General features: G+C 39.3%; 1 protein-coding gene across 1 annotated transcript; it reads right to left on the reverse strand.

Annotated features, from left to right (window-relative positions):
• Positions 1 to 2517: 2517 nt before the first annotated feature.
• Positions 2518 to 12952, reverse strand: LOC128584316 (thymosin beta-4-like). Its single transcript, XM_053589338.1, has 3 exons — positions 12946 to 12952; positions 12606 to 12689; positions 2518 to 2684 (listed from the first exon to the last, which is right to left on the reverse strand). Exons 1-3 carry the CDS (start codon positions 12950 to 12952, stop codon positions 2518 to 2520), a joined length of 258 nt encoding a protein of 85 aa, XP_053445313.1.
• Between the last annotated feature and the right edge of the window lie 1151 nt (positions 12953 to 14103).

Consider the following 14103-nt stretch of genomic DNA (forward strand, 5'->3'; position numbering starts at 1 on the left):
TGGCACCTGACTACAGTGGGCCTTCTTACAGTGGCATTGTGGTAGGGACCATAGAACTTGCATGTTTGTTTCAGTGTGTCCATCAGCTAAGATACAGCCTTCCTGTGATTCCTAGTTCTGATCTTTGGTCTCTGAGAACACTGCTTGCTGCGGAACAAATCCAGGATCAAGTTGGCCCTGTCTGGAGCCAGCTTTCCAAGGGTGAAACTTTACCTTGTTCTATTGAGCCCATATTCTTACATATTCATCTTGGGATTTTTCAGTAGCAAGGAAGTTTCCCAGGATTGTGTTATGAGCAATTCTAGAGTTGAGGGGTATTATTACATGTATGTATATTTGAATCTATTCCTTTTGTGTGTATGCGCTTGCCTATGTGTGTGTTTATATGTGACCTATCTTAGGAAAGAGGCTTCATTTGGCTGGAAGCCTAGAATAATTTATTCTCTATTATTTGAGTTGCATTAATGAATGTTTAAGATACTTAGTTATCTTATGAATACAAAGGGAAAATCTTCAAAGAATCTGTACAATAGTGAAAGATGCATAGATAATGTATGCTAGAAGAAGGAGCAGCCCTGTGAGATTGCTCCCACTGAAAATAATTGGTGAAAGATTCATCAGGAAAAGGGCAGTGAGGGTCTTTATGCTTCACTTTACTAAGTTTGAGTGATATCCATTTCATAAAGCATCTGGCCTGTGCTGTGTATTGTTTAAAACATGATATTTGTGTTTGATATCACAAGGTGACTTGAAGCAGTGGACTAGAGGGAGTAAAACTACCAAGAACAACAGCAATGAAACGCCTGAACAGGCAGAGAGGGAGAGAGACAGAGAGAGAGATTATTGTTAAAGCCCCTTCTCTACTTGTGGTATTACCTCTTGAAACCACATTTTATCAGAAATAAGAAAATGGGATATACTTTTGAGACAAGTTCTTGTCTGTTGGGCTTTTTAAGTTTCCTTGACTATTAGAGCTCCCTTAGGAGGGGTCAAACCACAGCCTTTAAGGGCTTTGTCTTACCTGATAAAATAATTCACCTGACAACATGTAGGTTGGAATGATAAAAGACAAAGAAAGGGTTTTATAGGCTGAGGCTCTATTAGTGTTTTCTGACAGTGGGATTGCTTTTTATAAAAAGCTTTTTGTGGTGATGACTAACATGGCAGAAGACCTGATATCACAGACAGCAATCCTACACTAAAGAGCTCAATAAGGTTTGTTAGTTGTCTTTTTTTACTGTGATTATCCGAGATGCAGTTGCACTTCAAGAATAGCCACTACCAATTTATCCTGCACAACCAGACTTTCTTTAGATTTCCTTTAGATTTCATGGCTCTTGCCCTTTTATTTCTAGCATTAATTTTGGAGGCGCTTTCACTCCTTTAGGGTAGTCAGCCAAGCTGACCTTCCCATTGACCCTGAATCCTGTTATTTATGGAATCAGTGATTCTATTCATTTTTAAGTCACAGTAGGTCTGGCTTCATGCTAATTTTAGAAGCTCCTACCTCTTGTTACCAGGCAAGCCATCAAATGGCCTGGTTTGCCTTTCAGGAGGTAAAGTATGCAGATATGACCTTTTAAAATTCTCACTAATCTAGAAAACTTGAGATGACTTCTTAGGAATATAGCAGAGAGGTCCATGTTTGTTTTATAAGATTACCACTTGATTGCATGCATTTAAAAAGTCCCCAGAATTAGAAGTAACCTGACAAGTTTTGTTTTGTTTTGTTTTGTTTTGTTGAGACAGAGGCTTACTTTGTCACCCTAGGTAGAGTGCCATGGTGTCATAGCTCACAACAACCTCAAACTCTTGGGCTCAAGTGATTCTCTTGTCTCCGCCTCCCAGATAGCTGGAACTAAATGGCGTCCACCACAACACCTGGATATTTTTAGAGATGGGGTCTTGCTGTTTTTGCTCAGGGTGGCCTGACAAGTATTTTAAGTATTTATTCAAGAAAGCATCATAGGACCAAGGTGCTACCATTCCCACATGGTACCTTTAGAATTTCTTTCAATTTAGCACTGCTAACATTTTGCTGCTTTGAAGCAAGATAAAGAAATGATAAAACAGCTCGATATAAGTAAATACAAATGCTGTTTAATGTTGATTTTATTTTTTTAGGTTTTAAAACTTTTTATTTGCATTAATAAAAAAATTGTGCATTCCAATAATTAAAATCATTTGAACAAAAAAAAAATGGCACTCAGATTAAACTGCATTTTACCATGGGGCCAGCTTAGTTTTAACTTTAGATTTCACTGTCGACCCACCCCAATTCTTTCTTCACCAACATGCAAGCTCTTTTCCTTCCCTGCCAGCCAGACAGGCAGATGGTAGAGGCAGGCGTGGCCTTCGTTGTCAGTAGTTCTGGATACTTTGATGTGAAAGGGGCAGCACAGTCATTTAAACTTGATCCAACCTCTCTGCATCTTACAAAGTTAAACAGCTAAAACAAGTAAAATAAGAAGGCAATGCTTGTGGAATGTACACTGCATATCAGCGGCGCTCACCTCATTACGACTCGCAAGCTTGCTTCTCCTGTTTGAACGTTTCTTTGGAAGGCAGTGGATTCTTCTCTTGTGTTTCCGCCTTCTTCAATTTCCACTGATCAAATTTCTTGATCTCAGCCATATCGGGTTTGTCAGACGTGGTCACGGAGGAAGCAGAGCGAGGTGCGAGAGCTAGAAGAGTCCGATCTGCGCAGGGGCAACCGCTGAATGCCTAATGTTGATTTTTTTTTTGAAGTTGTTAGCTTTTCAATTTAAAGGGAGGTTATAATATTTACTTATTTATTTATATATTTATTTATTTATTTTTACTGTTAAATCATAGCTGTGTACATTAGTGCAATCAAGGGGTACAATGTGCTGGTTTCATATACAATCTGAAATATTCTCATCAAACTGTTCAACGTAGCCTTCATGGCATTTTCTTAGTTATTGTATGTAGACACTTGTATTCTGCCTTTAGTAAGTTTCATCTGAACCCATTCTAAGATGCACCATAGGTGTAGCCTCACCCATTACCCTCCCTCCACCCTAACCTCCCCCCTCCCTTCCCCTTCCTTGGCCCTTTCCTCATAGTCTTGCGCTATAGTTATAGTCTTCATGTGAAAGCTATAATTTAGCTTCATAGTAGGACTGAGTACATTGGATACTTTTTCTTCCATTCCTGAGATACTTTGCTAAGAAGAATATGCTCCAGCTCCATCCATGTAAACATGAAAGAGGTAAAGTCTCCATCTTTCTTTAAGGCTGCATAATATTCCAGAGTATACATGTACCATAATTTGCTAGTCCATTGGTGGGTCGATGGGCACTTGGTCTTCTTCCATGACTTAGCAATTATGAATTGGGCTGCAATAAACATTCTGGTACAGATGTCTTTGTTATATTGTAATTTTTGGTCTTCTGGGTATAAACCTAGTAAAGGAATTACAGGATAGAATGGCAGGTTTATTTTTAGGTCTCTAAGTATTCTCCAAACATCCTTCCAGAAGGAACATATTAGTGTGCATTCCCACCAGCAGTGTAGAAGTGTACCCTTTTCTCCACATCCACACCAACATCTCTGGTTTGGGGATTTTGTTATGTGGGCTACTCTTACTGGGGTTAGGTGATATCTCAAAGTAGTTTTGATTTGCATTTCTCTGATGATTAAGGATGATGAGCTTTTTTTCATGTGTTTGTAGATTGTGTGTCTGTCTTCTTTAGAGAAGTTTCTCTTTAAGTCCCTTGCCCACCCTGAGATGGGATCATGTGTTCTTTACTTGCTAATACGTTTGAGTTCTTTGTGGATTCTGGTTATTAGACCTTTATCGGAGGTATAACCGGCAAATATTTTCTCCCATTCTGAGGGCTGTCTGCTTGCTTTACTTACTATGTTCTTGGCTGTGCAGAAGCTTTTTAGTTTGATCAGGTCCCAGTAGTGTATTTTTGATACTGCTTCAATTGCCTGGGGAGTCCTCCTCATAAACTATTCACCCAGGCCAATTCCTTCAAGAGTTTTTCCTGCACTTTCTTCAAGTATTTTTATACTTTCATGTCTTAAGTTTAAATCTTTTATCCAGTGAGAGTCTATCTTAGTTAATGGTGAAAGGTGTGGGTCCAGTTTCAATCTTCTACAGGTGGCCAGCCAGTTCACCTGCACCATTTGTTAAATAGGGAATCTTTTCCCCACTGAATGTTTTTAAATGGCTTGTCAAAGATCAAATAATGGTAAGTAGCTGGATTCATCTCTTGGTTCTCTATTCTGTTCCAGACATCTACTTCTCTGTTTTTGTGCCAATACCATGCTGTTTTGATCACTATCAATTTATAGTACAGTCTCAGGTCTGGTAGCCTGATTCCTCCTGCTTTGTTTTTATTGCTGAGTAATGTTTTGGCTATTCGAGGTTTTTTCTGATTCCATATAAAATGAAGTATTATTTTTTCAAGATCTTTAAAATATGACAATGGAGCTTTAATAGGAATTGCATTAGAATTATATATTGCTTTGGGTAGTATAGACATTTTAACAATGTTGATTCTTCCCAGCCATGAGCATGGTATGTTTTTCCATTTGTTAACATCTTCAGCTATTTCTTTTCTTAAAGTTTCATAGTTCTCTTTGTAGAGATCTTTCACGTCCTTTGTTAGGTATACTCCTAAATATTTCATCTTCTTTGGCACTACTGTGAAAGGAATAGAATCCTTTGACTGTTTTTTCAGCTTGGTTATTGTTGGGATATATAAAGGCTACAGATTTATGGGTGTTGATTTTGTAGCCTGAGACATTGCTGTATTCCTTGATCACTTCTAAAAGTTTTGTAGTAGAATCCCTAGTGTTTTCCCGATATACAATCATATCATCTGAGAAGAGTGAAAGTTTGATCTCTTCTGAGCCTATGTGGATACCCTTGATTGCCTTTTCTTCCCTAATTGTAATGGCTAAAACTTCCATTACAATGTTAAAGAGCAATGGAGGCAATGGGCAACCTTGCCTGGTTACTGATCTAAGTGGTAATGATTTCAATTAACTCCATTCAAGACAATATTGGCTGTGGGTTTGCTGTAGATGGCCTCTATTAGTTTAAGAAATATTCCTTCTATACCAATTTTCTTAAGTGTTCTGATCATGAAGGGATGCTGGATATTCTCAAAAGCTTTTTCTGCATCAATTGAAAGAATCATATGGTCCTTATTTTTTAGTTTGTTTATGTGCTGAATTACATTTATTGATTTAAGTATATTGAACCAGCCTTGAGACCCTGTGATAAATCCCACTTGGTCGTTGTGTATGTTTTGTTTGATGTGTCATTGGATTCTGTTTGTTAGGATCTTATTGAGTATTTTAGCATCAAATATTCATTAGTGATATTGGTCTATAATTTTATTTTCTTGTTGGGTCTTTCCCTGGTTTGGGGATCAAGGTGATGTTTGCTTCATAGAATGTGTTGGGTAATATTCCTTCTTTTTCTATATCTTGGAAGAGGTTTAGTAATGTAAGTACTAGTTCTTTAAAGGTTTGGTAGAATTCTGACGTGAAGCCATCTGGTCCTGGGCTTTTCTTTTTAGGGAGATTTTGTATAGTTGATGCTATTTCAGAACTTGATATAGGCCTGTTCAACATTTCCACTTCATTCTGGCTAAGTCTTGGTAGGTGGCGTACTTCCAGGTATTGGTCTATTTCTTTCAGATGTTCATATTTCTGAGAGTAGAGTTTCTTGTAGTATTCGTTAAGGATTTTTTGAATTTCTGAGGGGTCTGTTGTTATTTCATTGTTACCATTTCTGATTGATGAAATTAGATATTACTCTTTTTTTTCTGGGTTAGGTTGGCCAAAGGTTTATCTATTTTATTGATCTTTTCAAAAAACCAACTTTTGGATTTATTGATCTGTTGTATAATTCTTTTGTTTTTAATTTCATTTAATTCTGCTCTGATTTTGGTTATTTGTTTTCTTCTGCTGGGTTTGGGGGTGGAGTGTTCTTCCTTCTCCAATTGTTTGAGATGTCCCATTAAGTTATTAACTTCCTCTCTTTCTGTTTTCTTGAGGAAGACTTGCAGTGCTATAAATTTCCCTGTTAGGACTGCCTTTGCAGTATCCCAGAGTTTCTGGTAATTTGTGTCTTGATTGTTGTTTTGTTCCAAAAATTTGGTGATTTCCTTCTTAATCTCGTCTATAACCCATCTATCCTTCAGTATAAGGTTGTTTAGCTTCCATGTTCTTGTATGAGTATGCAGGTTCCTATTGTTTTATTCCATGATGGTCTGAGAAGATGCAAGGAATAATTTCTATTTTTTTAAATTTGCTGAGGTTAGATTTGTGGCCTAGGATGTGGTCGATTTTGGAGTATGTTCCGTGGGCTTATGAGGAGAATGTGTATTCAGTTTTGTTGGGATGAAATGTTCTGTAGATGTCTATTAAGTCCAGATGTTGAATGGTTAAGTTTAAATCTGTAATTTCTTTGCTTAGTTTCTTTTTGGAGGATCTATCTATCCAGCACTGCTAATGGGGTGTTAAAATCTCCAACTACTATGGAACTAGAGGAAGTCAAGTTGCTCATGTGTGTTAGAGTTTCTCTTATAAATTGAGGTGCATTCTGGTTGGGTGCATAAATATTAATAATTGAAATCTCATCATATGGAGTATTACCTTTAACAGATATGAAGTGTCCATCCTTATCCTTCCTTATTTCGGTTGGTTTAAAGCCCATTGCATCTGTGAATACGATTGCAATGCCTGCTTTTTTCTGCTTTTCATTTGCCTGGAATATAGATGACTATCCCTTCACCTTGAGTTTATATTTGTCTTTTAAAGTAAAATGTGATTCTTTTATGCAGCCAATATCTGGCTTGAGTTTTTGTGTCCCGTCAGCCAAACTGTCCCTCTTTAGAGAACAATTTAAACCATTCACATGAGAATATTGATAAGCCTTTCGAGAGTCCAGAGGACATTTTTAATCCTTTTGCAACTGTGGAAGTTGGAATTTGATCAAAATTTTCTGGGTGGGTTTACTTTTGTGGTGGAGGATTACGCTGGTCTTTATGGAGGATAGGTCTGAGAATATCCTGGAGAGCAGGTTTAGTTATGGCAAATTTCTTCAACATGTGAATGTCATTGAAGTACTTAATTTCTTCGTCATAAATGAAACTCAGTTTAGCTGGTACAGGATCCTGGGTTGAAAGTTATTTTGTTTTAGGAGATTAAAAGTCAATGACCATCCTCTTCTAGCTTGAAAGGTTTCAGCAGAGAGATCTGCAGTTATTCTAATATTCTTTCCCTTATAGGTGATGGTTTTCTTTCATCTGGCTGCTTTCAGAATTTTCTTCTTCATATTAACTTTAGTGAAATTGATTATGATGTGTCTGGGGGATGTCTTATTTGGGTTGAGTCGTGCTGGAGTTCTGAAACTGTATGCTATCTGAATTTCAGAGTCTCTTGGCAGGTCTGGAAATTTCTTCTTCATTATCTCATGAAGAAGAGACTCTGTGCCTTGTGAAGCCACTTTGTCGCTTTCAGGGATCCTATAAGACGAATATTGGTTTTCTTCTAATTATCCCAGAGCTCTCTGAGAGAGTGATCTGTTTTTGCCCTCCATTTCTCTTCCTCTTTGAGAGTTTGGGAGTGTTCAAAAGCTTTGTCTTCAATGTCAGAAATCCTTTCTTCTGCTTGGTCCATTCTGTTACTGAGGGATTCTACTGTGTTTCTCAGATCTTTGAGGGCTGCAACTTCTTGTCTCAATGTGTCAAAATCTGTGGTCATTTGGTCTTTGAATTCATTGAGTTCTTGAGATATCTCTTGGGTTACTGCTTGGAATTCTGGTTCGATCTTATTTGCTATCCAGATTCTGAATTCAATTTCTGACATCTCAGCTATTTGTTTGTGCATGAGATCTTGTGCTGTGTCTACCCCATTGGTACTTGGGGGAGTTGATCTACTCTGATTATTCTTATTTCCAGAGTTTTTCTGTTGATTTTGCCTCATGATTGTTTTTCACCGTTGCCTCTGGCTGTCCTCAGAGTTGGGGAGGTGTCTCTCCAAGATTAGACCCCAGCAGGATCACTCTATTATTGCTGGATCTTTGTAGGGAGTGACCCTGTGTAGCTCCTCTGGGGCTTCCCCAGCCAGGGAGTTCTGGTTGTGGAAGCAGCTCCCGGAGTGTGACACACTCAGATCCAGCAACAGGGCGGGAGGTGGTGCGCACGGTTCTGGGAGTGCCTGGCACCCAGTGACTTTGGCACAGAGAGCTGAAGGCTCCAGCAGTCTCTGGCCAGGAGAAGGGCTCTGCACAGAGGCATGGAGGGCTCCGGAGGGCACTCAGCTACCAGAGTCCCTGGCCAGATGAGCGGGCCAGTGTGGAGGCAGGGAGGGTATAGGAGGGAGGATGCAGGGTTGCGCAGGTCCCGCAGTTCCTGGTCAGGGCATGCGGAGGCCCGGTGTGTGTGGGTCACGGGTTGGGGGTCTCAGCACAGGTTTTATGGAGGTCTGGGTAGCGCCAAGCCCAGGAGTTTGAGGTTGCTGTGAGCTGTGACGCCATGGCACTCTACCCAGGGCAACAGCCTGAGGCTCCATTGTGCCAAAACCAGTCTCACTCTGCCCCTGAGGGTTAAGGCTGTAAGGCAGCTCAGTCCCCGCCTTTAGTGTGCTCAGTCACTAGTTTACTAGCTCCCTCCCCATCCTTGCTCTGCGACTCTGAGGGTGGAGCTTGCCAGGGCAATTCTGTCACAATGGTTCCCTGTGGCCCACAGCCGAACACTATTAGCTCCATCCGGCTCAGCGGCTCAGTCTGTGGCCCTAGACAATGCCCAAAGTTCTCCGCACTCCTGCTCAAGCTCTCCCCAAGGCAGTTCAACTGAGTGCCAAGTCCAAAAACACCAAAATGTTTCACAGGTAAGGCCTTTTCGGTTTGCAGTCTCAATACTGCTTGTACTTACAGTTGCCGGGGGGATTAGGTCGTTCAAACACTTGCCAGTATTCCACTGTTTTTGTCCTCTTCTTGGGGTCCAGAAGTCCCTTTCTGGCTCCCTATATCCTCAAAGGGATGATTATAGGCAGATCCCACCAGCCAGAGATGCCTGGAATCTTATCTCCCCAGACTCACCTTGCCCAGTTGCAGGGAAGCTATTACTTGGCCGCCATCTTGTTCAACCTCAGGAAGGTTATAATCTTAAACCTGGGCAAAATATCATGTGTGAAACTATGTTTTCCTCACCTACAACTGCAAATATTTGTCCCTATAGTTTGATCCCTTCAATGAATTGAAATAAATAAATAAGGGGGTATGAAAAGATTTAGCTACAAGGTGATAGTAACAAAAAATTGGAAGTAACATAAATGTTCAACATTAGGAGAATAGTTAAGTAAATAATGACAGGTATATACACTAAAATTCGTATAGCTACTTGAAAAGATATTGCTGAGGAGTATTTAATGAGATCATATAGTGACAAAATGTATTGACTGAAAAATGGTATTTACAAACTAGTATCAACAGCTTTAGTTTTTAACCCTTTTTGGGTCACATATACCTCTTTGCAAATCTGAGTAAGAATGTACATTTAGGCCAGGTAGGAGGATTTCTTGAGTCCAGGAGTTCAAGATCAACACAGCAAGTCCTCATCTCTACCAAAAAATTTTTTTAAATTAGCCAGGAATGGTAGTGCAGGCCTGTAGTCCTAGCTCTTTGGGAGGCAGAAGCAAGAGGATCTCTTTAGTACAGGAGTTTGAAGTCACAATGAGCTATTATGATATGACTGCACTCTAGCCTGAGCAATAGAATGAAAATCTGTCTGAAAAATATATACAAAGGGTGCCAAAAAAATGTATACACATTTCAAGAAAGGAAAACTGTATTAAAATTGTAATACTTGAGTCAGGTTTGACTTCTGCAATTATAAAAGGTACAAGATACAGTATACAAGACAACAAATGTTATTGGTATATAGTGAGTATTACAATTTCAATACAGTTTTTTTCTTTCTTAAAATGTGTATACATTTTTTTTGGCAACCTCTGTATATGCACACATTTACCTGGGCTTCCTATCTCTTCTCTTCTCTTTTCTCTGGCCATTGTTAGCAGGTAGGGGCACATTAATATTTTACCTATGGGTCGTTTCTAACTTCTGCTCTTGGCAGTTTACCTATAAAACTTGAGTTTCTCCCTGGTTTGCAAGGTAGGTAAATCATATGATACTGAACTTCGAAACTTTCCCCTAAATTTTATGTAAGCAAAAAGGCTTTATGCATAACTTGTTTATGATGAGATCTGTCATTCATTCAGATGTTTTTAGTGCTCTCAGTACTTGTTTGGGGGATTCATTTATTCATTCTTACATGCAAAATAACCACACCGAGCCTGGCATGTAGTGAACAAATGTGTAAATGTTATTTGTACTGACATGCTTTTGGTTTATCCATTTAAATCTTTATTGAACAATGACCTTGACCCTAGCTAGCTATTGGTGAATAAGCCCGCTGTAGTTCTGCTCTCCTACAGCTTCCTTAAGTTTGTTGTGGGAAGCAGATCTCAGTCAATCACTAGAGAAAACTTAGGGATAGTGCTACAAAATAGAGATGGAGAGCACCCGGAGAGCATATACTGGGGCACCCTCTTCAGAGGTGTCAGGGGAACTGAGACCCTAAGCTGAGTTGAAATTAGAAGTTAGGGGTGGAGTGGGTGGAGAGGGAACAGCATATGAGAAGGGTCTTGAGTCAGCATTTGACCGAGATTCCAGTAGGATTTCATAGCTTAGAAAAGATATACTCGTAGTCATTTCCAGTTAAGAGAGATGTAAGTATAACTCCTCCCAAATGGACTCTATTCTGTTTCCAAAGTTTCTCGTCTTTTTTTTTTTTTTTTTTGAGACAGGGTGTCACTCTGTCACGTAGGCTGGAGTACAGTGGTGTGATCATAGCTCATTATAACCTTGAACTCCTAGGCTCAAGGGATCCTCCTGTCTCAGCCTCCCAAGTAGCTAGGACTATAGACCTACTCCACTATACTCAGCTAATTTTAAAAATTTCTTTTGTAGAAACAGGTTCTCACTATATTGCCTGAGCTAGTCTTAAACTCCTAACCTCAAGTGATTCTCTCTCCTCAGCCTCCCAAAGTGTTGGGATTATAGGTATGAGCCACCACACCAGGCCCAAAATTTCATTAAAAAGCCTGTTTAGAAACTGGAAGATTGGGTGTCATTATAATTGCGAAGAGCTTCCCAGCAGCTTCAAGGATATGTAGGATGTATTGTGGGAAATAAGCCAGCAAGGTTTCAGCTACAAATCCAAATTTGAACACCTGGCTCTGAGCCCTAAATTGCCCTGGAAATTTTCACAATATTATCTCAAAATAGTGTTTGTATAAAAATAAAAAAAGATTTGCTTGCCCCTACAGTGTGTAGAAATGATCTGACTTATTTCCTTTGAAGTCTATTTGAACATACGAATAGGTGCAAGCTCACAGGGGATTGTAGGGATGGGAGATAACGTTGTGGGCGCACAAGATCGGACTGGACTCTCTTATCAAGTTTCAGTTATATCAAATTTGCAGTGAGCTTGAGTCTATGAAACCAGCCTTTCTGGAAGAGAAAGTTCAGTGTAAGTTCAGAAGTAGTGAACATGACAGAAATCCTGCAAACAGTAAAGACTGAAAGAAACATTATTTCTCTGTATTTAGGCATTACTGGCCTTTCAAAAACGCTTTGTATTTTCTCTCCCTTCCTACATAACATCATGTAAGATAATATTGCAAACAAATGCCCAGACGGACGCTGAATTATTTATAAGAATAGGCTACTGATGTAGATTGGAGAGAAGAAACAGCAAAGCAAGAAATAATAATGTCATTGAGACTGATAAAGGAAAAGGACAAAAGCAAATGTGAATGAACAATGTCTCTAGAGATTTACACCCACAGGAAAACTGTGTGCTGTCACTTGGTTCATGTAAATTCCTACTTGAGAATGGAAACAACACCTGGAAAATTAGCTGTACATTATCTAACATTTTATTTATAACTTTTTAGCAATTTCTATAACCAGCATTATTTAGTCACAGATGTCTTCGGAATTAGGATCACAGGTCTTGACAGCCATTACTTTTTAAAGAGAAATGATTTGTAGTACCTCTTCAATGTTTGACAATTTGGAATATTCTGGTTCTTGTCTATTCACTCTTGTATATATGACAGACTGTGCCATCAGCAATGGCAATTAGAAGATTTAGAAGGTCTACTCTAGTGCTCTTTCCAAAAGAAACATCTAAAGGCTGGCTGTCTCTAAGGACTTAATTGTTCTGTTTTTTCAGATCTGAGTGGCCAAGATAGTATTTAGATCTTGGCTATGAGCCAATAGAGAATCTCTAGGGCTAGTATTTGGATACAGAAAAGCCAAAAATCTTCAGAGGAGCCTTTCTTTTTTCAGAAAGTTATTTCATGGTAGAGATGTGCTTGTTAAACCTTCCCGATGAACCATGTCTAATACATGCCTCTAATTTTCAAGGACTAAATCTGATTTCCTCATCTTTTAGCAGAAGCATATTTAAATTAAATGATAGCTTTAAAATAAAAAAATATATAATTCTCTCTATTCCTAATAAGGTTTTAGAAGACAACCAACGTACCTCGCAATGTGTTTTCCCCCAATGATGGCAAGGAGTTTTTGATGACGTTGGATTTGTCTTTTTTCACTCTTCCATCTTCAGTGCCTAGACCAGTACATGGCACAGAGTAGGTGTTTCATACATATGAATGAATGAATACATTTAACCAATTAAAATAAACAAGAACAAAAACAATCATGTAACCTAGACATATAGACCTCAATAGTCTATATGATGACTTTGAGGTTCTGCCTGCCTCTAGGGAAAGTAAATCCCCATCGAATAACCCCAAGCATTTTTTTTTAAAGATTCTAGAGTGAGGGACCTCATGAGTATTTAGGAACAGGACCACATTGCTGACCTTCCATGCTAATTGTCTCTGATGCTGGTCCTCCAGAGGCCACTGTTTCTTACCTACCCAGCACAACTAGATTCTGCCTGTGGCATCAGGGGAGAGGTTACTGTTTTCCTCTTTGCCTGTATTTAGGCATTATTAGCCTTGTGAAGACCCTGATGGGCAAGACCATCACCCTGGAGGTGGAGCCCAGTGATACCATTGAGAATGTAAAGGTCAAGATTCACATTCACAGCAGAGGCTCATCTTTGCAGGTAAGCAGTTTAAAGATGGTTGTACTCTTTCTGACTACAATATCCAGAAAGAGTCAACCCTAAACCTGGTCCTCTGACTGAGGGGCGGCTCATCCTCCCAAGCATGGCAAGGCCCTTGCCTTATTTCCCCATACCACAGCTGAGAGTAGGCTGCAACTGTGAATAAGACTAGATTCTAAGTTTCGTACAGGGGAAATACAACCCAGTGGCAGTCTTAATGATTGGCACTAGATATGAGTGCCACTTAATGATTGCTGCTCTCAGAGCCCAGGGGGCCCAAGTCTAGACTCATGGCATTAGAGGTACTCAGCTTATCACCCTATGCAAAGGCCAGCTCATTCCCACTGCTGGGAATCCCTTGAGCTTGTCTTCACTACTTGAAATCCAAGGCCTGGAGAAAAGGAAGGATCCCTATCCCCCACAGGAGATCTATATAAGGCTTTCCTCTCACAACTCCATTTCCTGTCCTGAGAGCTGTCTTTTCCCAGGATGACCATTCACTCGTTTTAAAGAAACCCCCATCTTCTATTCATAACTGCCTTTCCACCCCCAACAGCAACAAAGTCAAAATATACATAGCTTTCACCCAACTAAACAGCAAAATAGAATACTTAGTTTATTAGTTGAAAACTTATAGCTAACATACTTAAGGTTACTTAAATTTACACTTAAGTTTGTCACATAGCTTTTTTCAGACACAAACAGTGCGTATTTGCTTTATATTTGTGTCACTAACCATCCCATTCAGGGTTGTTTTTTGTTTTGCTTTGTTTTTTCCTAAACAAAGGAATTGTTTGCCCTAAGAATAAGTTGGTTTCTTTACTTTTTTGTTTAAAAAAATCTTTTGCAAATCTTAAATAAATAAATGTTCTTCCAGTTTCTAGCCATTAAATATCTTAGAAATAATTTT

The sequence above is a fragment of the Nycticebus coucang genome, chromosome 4 (assembly GCF_027406575.1).
Source record: "Nycticebus coucang isolate mNycCou1 chromosome 4, mNycCou1.pri, whole genome shotgun sequence".
NCBI lineage: Eukaryota > Metazoa > Chordata > Mammalia > Primates > Lorisidae > Nycticebus > Nycticebus coucang.

What these genes read in the sequence shown, in the direction of transcription:
- LOC128584316 (XM_053589338.1), bottom strand. An exon ending in GGGGGAAAACACATTGCGAG is followed by an intron (nt 2,685 to 12,605) that starts GTACGTTGGTTG and finishes GGACTCTTCTAG; the next exon opens with CTCTCGCACCTCGCTCTGCT.